Consider the following 10,843-nt stretch of genomic DNA (forward strand, 5'->3'; position numbering starts at 1 on the left):
ACAAATCATATGAATGAAAAAGACTCGATTAATAAAAAATTGTAGTTTATATTTAAACTATAGGATAATATGATTGAACAGAGCTATGGAATAATATGCAGGATGCATGTCAGGTTTCATTGATTTTTCACTATTTTTCCTTAACCTGTGGAGTTGGACCATCACGTTTATAGCGCATTGATGTCACAGAAATAGTTATTTAATCCGATCATCATTTTTTTTTTCACAAAGCACTCGATTATAATCAGGCGCATAATAAATTTCCTTTTGTAGAAAAACAATCATGGAACACCGACCACCATTCAAATTTATGCTGATGAAAAATTTCAATGAAACCGAATCAGTAACGCAAATAAACACCATTCCTTGTGTTTGATAAAAGGTGAATGGTATAATTGAATACATTTCATTCATCAAACAATTAAGGCTGAGCAAAACAAGTTCTTAGCAAACAAAATGACAACCACCACAGTCGCCGGAATTGAACAAGTTCTAAGGAAGAAGAAGAAAGAAAAAGTATAGGGAAAAAAAGATTGGAACAGAAGGTGAAATAATTTGTTGTCAAAAGATGAATCCAAACAATGTTTGCTGCATTCAACCCTCAGAAACAATTTCATGAATCTTTTCGCTGATCTCTAGATCTTCAGATCTAACTGCCAGCTTCATTGCAACCTGCTTGGACCCATCAATGCCAAACGACACTCTAACAAGCACCTTCACATTGCCAAGGAAAATCCCTGAGAGCAAGCATGTGTGTGACCTTGAGTTGCTCGGAACAACATCGGTTCCCTGTGAAGAAGTTGAACATGGTTGGTTTTTTTCTGTGGTAAGATGGAGTGCATCATTTGGAAGAAGACTAACCTCACAAGGTTGCATGCCGAGAATATCTATAACTGCCTTGACGGTTTCTGTCAAGCTCTCTTTCACACCTAGGCCATACTCATCAATGCGCTCGTTCTCAGGGTCCAAACTTTCCCAAGCATTTTTGAAGTTGGAGACTCCCACCTTCAGCATGTAATCAGCTGCGACAATTTCAAGATCTTCGAGCTGGTACTCATCTTCAACACCTTCTTCCTCTGCCTCACCTGTAGCTGGATCCACCTGATGATGGCACAAGAGGTGAATGGTTGAATTTATGCCAGTGACACATGATAAATAAATAAGCATCCAAGCACTACTGAAGTGTGCTGATCTTAATGTGACTACATAACTAACATAAAATCTAAACTACATTAAACAAAGGAAAGAGCCTGATGATCTCATTTACTCAGGAAGCTGTAGTCGGATAGGCAGTATCTTCAATCTTACTAAAACTATAAGCAGAAAGGAATGGAAATTGTAATGAGATTTACAAACATGCTTATAATAACATCCCACTGAATTGAGTGGTGTGACAAACCTCCTTAACCACAAACTTCAGGAGATTTGAGAACTTTCCCATAGCAGGAACACCTTCTGGCTTTTCAAAAGCGACAAAAGTCTGTCCTGGCAAATCATACGGTAGGGATCGTAGTGGCTTTGTTGCAACTTCTGAAAATTCCTCTGCTTCAGATGCATCAACAAAAACAGTAACCTAATGCAAATGAAATGAAAATAAGAATATTGTAAAATTGGCCATCGCTAGTTGAGTAACTATTTCCTAAATAAATACTGACCATCTCGAGCAATTGTTCAGTAATGGTATTTGTGCAGTTGTATTGGAATACCACATGACTATCAAAGATGTGCTTCACCACATTAACAGAATATTCAGTCTCCGCTTCGGTCAACTCCACAGGTGCAGATGACTGAGAAAACAGAGTGAATAAGCAATATCAATAAAGATAAGATATCACACTGAAAACAGCTATAAATAACCTTGAAAAGTTTTCCAAAGCTGGCAAACTCGGGGATGGATGAAAGCAATTTTTCATATCCATCAACGGCAGAAGTGGGAGCAGTGGGAGCAGCCCCTAAGCCGGCAGGCTTTTTACCAGGAGCTTTTTTCTCAGCAAGAGGTTGTGATTTGATCTCCTTGGGAACAGAAACAAAATCAAAGGGTACTTCTGATGCCACCTGAATTAGAAAAAGGCAGTAAATTAAGTAGAAGAAATAGCTATCATGCTTGGCAAAAACATTATAGTGATGATCATACATAATTACGCAAGCTAGTTTCTAAGTTGACAAGTGGCACATCCAGGGGACCGAATAAGAATTCCTTTACTTCCTGATCAGTTTCAGCGGAAGGATCACTTCCTAGTGTGTTAAGATAAAGTGTAGCTCTGTCCCTGACCTACAGACAATAGTGATAAAAAAAGATTATTTCGTCTTAACAATAAAGGCAGCAATGTAAGAATAACAATGAACCATAACTGAGAAATGAAGGTATGGATATGAATTGTACCAGTAATCGCACTAGCTGAAAATTTAACCATTAAACACATAATTCTTTTTCATAGGAACTTAGTGTTTTCATAGTGGAACCACTTTGAAAAATAGTGTAACTCGAATCAGAATTGTAAGTGAATGAAGAATATCAAGAAAACACTTTAAATATCACCGAAAGGGGAGGCACTTATAAATTTTACTGATTTCTGTAGAACCAAAATTTACCGCATTTCAAGAAAAGAAAAATGAGTTCTATGAGCCACTAATAATCTTAGTTAATATAATAGCAGAAGTTACCTCATCATCACTATCAAATAGGCACCGTCGCAATAGAACAAATATACGAGGCTGCAGAAAATAACCAAAGCCGATAACAATTAAGTGATCAATTATAAATAAAAAGAATACTGTTTTCAAAAAACTACAAGTTCTGGTACCTTTAGTGAATCTACCATAGCACCAAACTTTGCCAAGGTGCTCACAGCACAGGCTCGGACAGTTGCATTTTCAAGTATCACACGGTTATAGATATAGCGAATATATCTACTAGGATCTGAAGTCTTTGGGCCTTCATTTCCAAGAAAGTGAAGAATCTAGTAGAAAGCAGAAAGAAAAATCAACTCAAGCAAATGAACATGGCAGAACATCGCATGACAATTACCTGAGCAGACAGATATGTAAATTCACAGTCCTCGATGAATTCACATAGGTGGAATAAGCCGATTTCTTTTGCTTCAGGTATATCTCTGATAAGGATGACTATCGAATCAACAATTGCTTTCTTGTAGTCAAAGCCCCCTTCTTCCCGAAGAATGTTGCTTAAGAAATTCATCCTAGGAAGTAAATTGCAAAAAAAAAAAAAAAAGTTTGCCTTCAATAAAGAAATATCTAACAGAAATGATAAAGTGATGAGGAATTTACTTACAGAGAACGGTATTTAAGGGGGAATTTCAAGCACAAAGATCTTATAGCTTCTACAACAACAATCTTGAACTCATCTGCAATGTCTGACATGAAATTTGTTATTTGTTTCATCAGGCGATCTACACTTGATTCATTTCCAGTTTTTAGAAGTGTAGTTATAGCAAGGGTAGCAATGCTCCTGTTTTGGTCTGAAATTAGGCTCTCCATATCAATGTTGCAATTTGTAACTGCTAGAGGATGAGTATTAGCAACCTGCAACAGTTTACTCAGGCTCAACAATTTCTTTGATAAATAAAATGAGTAACTAACCTATGAATTGATGTTAAAGGGACTATGAAAGTAATAAGATATGCATGTCTAGCACAGGATAGATCAGACTTGGAATATATGATTGTTAAAATATGAAATGAGATTTTCTGAGAATTTACTTAGTATCTGTTATTTGAAAAAGATAATAAATTTTGATTACTCTTACCTTATTTAGTGTTCTAATAGCTGCAAATCTAAGAACAGGTTTTGATGAACTCAAAAACAACTGCAATACAGTGATTGCAGGGGTCAACTCTCGACTAGTGACACCACTCAATTCTGTTATTGCTCTTGCAGCCTCAAAGACAACCATCTCAGCTTTGTGCCGCAGACTAGATTCAAGGTAGTCAAAAAATGGGCGCTCTCCTTGTGTGTTAGCATTTGACTCTCGAATTACCTGGGAAAAAATATCTAGTTATAAAATCTTACATTGTTTACTTTAACCTCAAGTCCATGAAAATACCTGGCTAGTGTATCTCATCAATAGGCACTGAGCTAAAGGTGAACGCACTGATCCTTTAGTCAAACTAGTAACAAGCTTTGTGACAGCGAGGCGATCATTTTGTCTAATCTGCAATTCATAAAAGAAATTAGCAAAAACAATAGAGAGATTATGTCAAAAACTCTAATATATTTTTAAATCTCATGTATGAATGATACAAAGATTAACAAATCGATTGAAAGCAAATAACCAATTAAAATTACATAAGACCCGTCATCTCCAGCAACTCAAAACAATTATTCTACTTGTGCTTTCTATCTTTTGCATGCGGGTGATCATATAATTCGTAAATAATGAACCATGGTGATGTGCATGCAAGTCAAGATGCAGGCACCTTGTAAAAGAACTAAGTAACACACCTGGTGTAGAAGTGCAAGTGCATGAAATTGCACAAGAGCAGCTCTTGATTGAACAGCTTCTTGCACCTCATTGCTCCATCTCTTTACAATTTCTGGGTTTGTCTGTATCCGTATTTGAAATAAATGTCACAAAATGAAAGTAAACCATGGGCATAACCAAAAGCAATAACATGATACCTGAAGCAAGTGAACTGCACTAACAAGAGCCGCACTAGAAACAACAGGGTTTTTGTCAACAATAGCTTGCTTTAAGTATCTCTCAATTTGAGCAAGAAGAGTGCTATCAGTAATTCTACAAAGGACTCGAATGGCATTGGCTCTATACATATCAGTCTTACTATTCATATCCTTCATCAAAGAGCTTGTGACAATAATAACCTAAACAGAAGAGGTAAAATAGCATATCCTTGGTATTATTGACTATTAATATCCTAAAACTTTTCAACACAGTTTACAGACAGTCTACCTCATCTGCAGATGGAGAGAGTTCCTTAATCATCAAATACACCATCCTCCTAAGCACAGTATCCTTAGACTGAAATAGTTTTGTAACAGCAAAAAAGACTCCTGTTGCCTCAACCTATAATATATAGAAATTATCAACCATTTTGAACATAAACATAGCGGGAAAAAGATAGACACTCGGTTGAAACAGGAAAGAGTAACAGGGCCTCACCTTTGTAAATGTCTCTCCTTGATTAAGCAAATACAGTAGCTTAGTGATCACCTGTGGGTTTGTCGTAAAAATTACGAATAAAGCATGTGGAATAATCTAACACTATTATATAGGCATATGAGCCACAGAGATCTGGAATGGGTACCTGAGAACATTTTCTGGCATCGAGTTGGGGATCGTGGAAAACTCTCGCCTCTTGTAGGACAGCCCCTTTCTCAATACCATGAAAGGGAGAGTATTCCTCTGCATCAAGAGTAAGATTTGGAGATCATTATTCCTTTCCAAAGCACATAAATACCAGTTTGAATCTAAGTGATAAAACAGGTGAGTTTCAATCTCGTTATCTTCCTCCAACGGAAGCAATACTAGCGAGATCTAAATACTTAATCACTTCAATGCACGAACCAAAAGGTCAAAGGGAAAACAAATCGCTCAACGACTTCAGATCCACTATAAAAAAACCCCGACAAATCTCGTGAAGAAAAGGCTTATTTCTTTTCCAAAACGGATCTATATCGAAACCTGCAGATCTCCATGCGGTAGATCGTGAGATATCATCACGGCGCGATGATTTCAATCAAAATTGGTAAACTCGAAGACAATAGAATGAACGATAAAACATGAAATAACTAAAAATAAAAATGGGGACTGGATATGACCTTCCTCGTCGTGGTCGTCATCCTTTTTGACGAAGGGTTGAGCCATGCCGCAGTCGGAGATCCGATGGGATCGACGGAGAAAGGGAAAGAGTTTTGGAAGTAGGAGAGTGGTATCGATGCTCGGCCGAAACGATCGAGCGTTTATGTAGATGAACCGGGTCTCTGAGTCTGTAAATGGACCGGGGTGCAACCGGATTGTTAATAACAAAATCCAAGCTACCGCTTAGGCTTAGCCAGCAGTAAGTAAAATTGGAATTTTCTCGTCCGTAAATGGATCTGATTGAAGCGGATGAAGTAAATAGCAAAACCTGACCCTTCGCGATAAGTCTCCGGACGTCGCGGACGATCGCAAATATTAGTCTGATGTAAATAAATAAATAAAATATGTATAAATAACGATCAGTGAATAAACAAATTTAGTCTAACCCATTTACATCCCTAATAAAAAGGAGCGAGAAGACTTTGCCATTGATTTGTGAGAAGAGAGTCCAGGGAGGAGTAGGATGAGACTCAAGGAGAAAATGTCATATGGTAAAATGAAATTGCTAGTAGAGAGATTAAGTCGAAGAAGGAACTAAATTATTAGTTTTGCTTGGATCGAGACACACGTGAGGGAAATTATGTGGTTTAAAATTTTTTTTTTTTTCTTTTAAAATAAATACAAAGCAGAAAATTATAGAAATAGAAAGAAGAATGACACAAATACACGAATTTATTTTATTTGGTTCGGAGTTTTCAATGACTCTTACTCTAATATTCAAATTTTATAGACTTATCAATAGTAATCCATCAAATACTTTTCTTGGAATCACTGGAAGAAGGGATTGAGTATAATATAAGAATAGGAAAAATATAACAATGTTATACTTTCCTTTATGCAACAATTAAGTACAATAATGAAACTTCGTTACCCAACACTAGTATTTTTGACAGATTGAGCTCGGTATTAGATGGCTTCTCAGCGACAGTCAAGTGTAATAATATTGTAGCAGAGCAATAGTACGAAGCCAGAGCATTTGGAATGTCAAACTGACGCGTAGAAACTTGTATAAGAGATGTGTAAGAGTTGGTGGTCGAGATGTTCTTTTATTGAGCGTTGAAGACGTCTTCCATAGCACTAGAGGCGCCTTCAACCTCAAAAATTATCCCAAGAAAATTGTTTCTTATTGTCAACAAAGTCTTCTGCGTTATCCGAGTGAAGGCGCCTTCCATAGCTTGACTCAAGGCGCCTTCCGTCGCCTAGAAGGCACCTCGGGTACTGTTCACTCGAGGGATTTTCTGCTTCTTTTGCCCAGTAAAATGTGTTAGTTCAACACAACAAATAATAACTTGCTAGACAAAATTAGCACAATAAAAATAATATCAATTAGTTCCTGTCCTTTCAAGATCATGAACTAGTCAATGTCTCAATTTAGTGATCCAAAATAGATCTAAACTGGATCAACGTCTACTGTCCCCTTAACCTGGACACATCATCACCGAGTCACTCTCTTCTAATAACTTACCTCCACTTACCAAATGTCAAGTTACCTTCTTAACGAACAATTTGACCCATCAGGTCTTTCTGCCGGAATCACACATCCGGACTTCGCCACTCGGGAATCAAACATCCCGACCTCCTGCTAGAATAGCACATTTGGATTTCAACTCATCGTGAATTGAACATCCCGACCTCCTGCGAGAATCTCACATCTGGACTTCGTCAATTAAGAATCGCACATCCTAAATGGACTTCCTGCCCGGTATATGGTCTTCTTGATCCGTCAAGTTAGTCAACCCTATGCACTCAATAACAAGGTTAGATCAACAACACATCTAACTTTAATCCACTTGTCATTCATCAAAACTGAGGTTTGATCATAGGTGTTAAATGCACGAACAATTATGATCTACATTGTTAATATCATTGGCATGGTGCGTTATGAGTGACCTTAAGGGTAATGTGGAGTCGATAATTAAGTTGATATGAAAAGTCAAAATTAAGGTAAGGTGATAGTCAAAGTTAGGATGTACGTAGTTGAACAAACTACCTCCAACAGGCTTACGGCAGTTAGCTCTCCACTTCTCATGAGCAAGACTCCCAGTATAAACTCAGGCGACCCTAGAGTCGGACGAACATATGAGACTTAGTTCTCTACTTCTCCTATGTGAAGCTCCCCGCGTAAACTCGGACAGCACTAGAGTCGACCGGATATACGGGGCTTAGCTCTCCACTTCTCTTAGGCAAGACTCCCAGCATAAACCCGGGCAATCTTACAGCCGATCGAATACACGGGGCTCAGCTCCCCACTTCTCATGGGCAAACATCTCAGCATAAACCCGGGTGACCCTAGAGCCAGCCAGACATACAGGGCTCAACTCTCCACTTCTCCTATGTGAGGCTCTCAGAATAAACCTAGGAGGCCCTAGAGGCTGCCAGATATACAGGGCTCACTCAGCTCCTCACTTCTCATGGGCAAAGCTCCCATTATAAATCCAAACAGCCCTAGAATCGGTCGGATATATGGGGCTCAACTCCCCTCTCTCTTGTGTAAGTCTCTTAACATACAATCGGTTGATCCCAGAGTCGATCAAACCCTCGGGACTTAGCTTCCCACTTCTGTTGGATCGTGATCGTTCGATAGAGGGGGGTGAATATCGAATTAAAATTTATTGAACAGAGTTAAGAACAGCGGAAAAAGAAACGAGCCAAAGACGACACAGAGATTTATTTGGTTCGGAGCCTTTGGCGACTCCTACTCCAAGGTCCGCACACAAGGGTGCTTTCGGTGGGCAATTCACTAGCAATTCGAAACTTATTACAAATCTAAGTACAGGAAATGCTAAAATAAACTCCGACAATAATAATAAAGAAAAGAAGAAAATGGAAAGGCACTTTGTCGGAGTAGCGTCGCAATGTCACAGGAGCGCAAGAATGCAGATTGTGAGTTCTTGTTCGAGCTTCAGCCTTGACCCTCCTTATAAAGGAGGTTCAGGGCACCCTGAAGTGATGTAGCCGAGCCAACCAGCGAACTCCACGTGGCACAACAACGTTGGAGATAGAATTTACCTCCGGGCGCCCGGACCTTGTTTTCTAGTGATTTCCTACCTGCAAGAAAACGTTAGTCCGAGACAAATATATATCCTGCAAAATAGAGTGTTAGCACAGTTTATCATTAAATAAAATATTAATTAGATTTCGTCTCTCCGAGACCGGAATCTAGTCAAGATCTCAATTCTCAGCTTAGAGTTCTGAAATGGTTATAAGTCGGATCGGCGCCTAAGTTCCTTCTTGGGAACGCGTCCTCACAGTCACTCCCTTTCAATGACTTACCTCCACTTACTTGCCAGACGTCCGGTCAGCCCTTCGACCCGTCTGGACATCGCGCCAGCTATCTGGTCAGCACGTCGACCTAGCTGGACTTCGTGTCAAACGTCCGGTCAGCCCGTCGACCCGTTTGGACTTCATGCCAGCTATCCGGTCGGCCCGTTGACCTAGCTGGGTTTCGTGCCAGACATCATGTTAGCCCGTCGAGATCTTGACTAACTTAACCTATTTGTCATTCATCAAAACTTGGTTTAAACCGTTAGTGTTAACCACACCAACAACTTCTCCTGTGCAACTCTCTCAGTATACAATGTGCCTAACCCCATAGTCGGTTGTACCTCTAAACTCAGTTCCCCACTTCTCCTATGTAAGTTCTCAGCATACATCCGTCCGATCCTAGAGCCAGTCGAGCCTCCAGACTCTGTTCCTCATCTCTTCTGAGCGCATATCCCAACCTATATTCGCCCAGTCTAGAGTCGGTCAGACCTCCAGACTCAGTTCCTCATCTCTTCTGAGCGCATATCCCAACCTATATTCGCCCAGTCTAGAGTCGGTCAGACCTCCAGACTCAGTTCCTCATTTCTCCTGGGCGTGACTCCCAGTTATATCCGCTCGTCCCAGAGCCAGTCGAATCTCCTCTAGGAGACAACATTGTTAGGAAATCATAGCAACTTGTTAAAGAATAACAGCTACTTATCATAGAATATTCTCTTATTCTGGTATATACACGTAATAGAACCTTCCTCTGCCTAGAGAAAGGTTGTTCTACATGCTCCATCACCTGACATATTCTAATATTAGACATTCACTAACACCTCATTATTACTAAGGTTATGAGGATCGGTATAAAAAGAGGTTCTCTCTGTTGGACAGATATGCACACACACATATTCATACTACTATTCTATTGTTCATCTTTTTCTGTATTTCTAGTTGGCTACTGTTCAAAGACCCCCTTCCTGGTTCTCGCTCTAACGTTCCCATTGGTTTTGTCTGTGGTATGTGTAGGTCTGCAGATTCTAGCTCCATGTCCGCAGCTCCCAACTCGAAGTCTTTCCTCTGTCAACATTCATACCACCTCACCGGTCCTTTGTCTACTTAGCTTTGGGATGAGATCGATCATAAAGAGGAGGATGAGAGCTAGGCTATGCAAAAGAGTAGAGGTTTTGTGTTTGCGAGGAGCAATGAATTTGACAATGGATTTAGAATTTAACTAAACAGGCAGTAAGATCAATTTCATCCCGTTTTATATAAATCTGAAAAATAATAATCTCATTATCAGACTAAATGTAGCAATTCATTGTTTCCTCGGACGAAAACGTGATGGAATTGGCAAAGACGTAAAAATTAGAGCCAAACGTCTCCTTTCAGAATTGGGCATAATATTTTGAAATGGTGAGCTCAGATCTTTCTGCAGTGAATCCCTTGCATACGTGAGCTATACAATGTTTTGTTTTAATAAAAATTAAGGAAACACATTATCATCACTTCTGAACAGTAAACAACAGTAGTATTAAAAAAAAATAAAAGCGAAGCAAATAAAGAAATGCCAAAAAAAACAAAATCCCCAATGTAAAATGCATTATAACACCAAATAATATACTTTATAATTAATTTCAACCAATTTTAATAGATTAGACACATTACGTATAATATAGTATTCTTAGTTTTATAGCTTATTAATTGTAATTCAAACCAAACTAATTCATATATTTTTTCCTACAATTATTTAGTCTGACA

General features: G+C 38.9%; 1 protein-coding gene across 1 annotated transcript; it reads right to left on the reverse strand.

Annotated features, from left to right (window-relative positions):
- Positions 1-344: 344 nt before the first annotated feature.
- Positions 345-5,949, reverse strand: LOC121998799 (coatomer subunit gamma-2-like). The gene is made up of 18 exons (XM_042553860.1): positions 5,797-5,949; positions 5,283-5,380; positions 5,138-5,188; positions 4,928-5,041; positions 4,639-4,839; positions 4,462-4,563; positions 4,064-4,171; positions 3,767-3,997; positions 3,293-3,543; positions 3,029-3,200; positions 2,805-2,960; positions 2,665-2,715; positions 2,135-2,272; positions 1,858-2,055; positions 1,656-1,787; positions 1,400-1,573; positions 862-1,101; positions 345-789 (listed from the first exon to the last, which is right to left on the reverse strand). The coding sequence occupies exons 1-18, from the start codon at positions 5,840-5,842 to the stop codon at positions 595-597; spliced, it is 2,658 nt and encodes an 885-aa protein (XP_042409794.1). The 5' UTR covers positions 5,843-5,949; the 3' UTR covers positions 345-594.
- Between the last annotated feature and the right edge of the window lie 4,894 nt (positions 5,950-10,843).

This window comes from Zingiber officinale, chromosome 6A (genome assembly GCF_018446385.1).
Source record: "Zingiber officinale cultivar Zhangliang chromosome 6A, Zo_v1.1, whole genome shotgun sequence".
In the NCBI taxonomy this organism is placed as follows: Eukaryota; Viridiplantae; Streptophyta; class Magnoliopsida; order Zingiberales; family Zingiberaceae; genus Zingiber; species Zingiber officinale.

Excerpts from the sequence above, each read along its gene's own strand:
- LOC121998799 (XM_042553860.1), bottom strand. The coding sequence starts at position 5,842 with ATGGCTCAACCCTTCGTCAAAAAGGATGACGACCACGACGAGGAAG. Across the intron at positions 5,189-5,282 it reads ATGCCAGAAAATGTTCTCAG|GTGATCACTAAGCTACTGTA; the intron begins GTACCCATTCCA and ends ACAAACCCACAG. Across the intron at positions 5,042-5,137 it reads AAGGAGAGACATTTACAAAG|GTTGAGGCAACAGGAGTCTT; the intron begins GTGAGGCCCTGT and ends TATATATTATAG.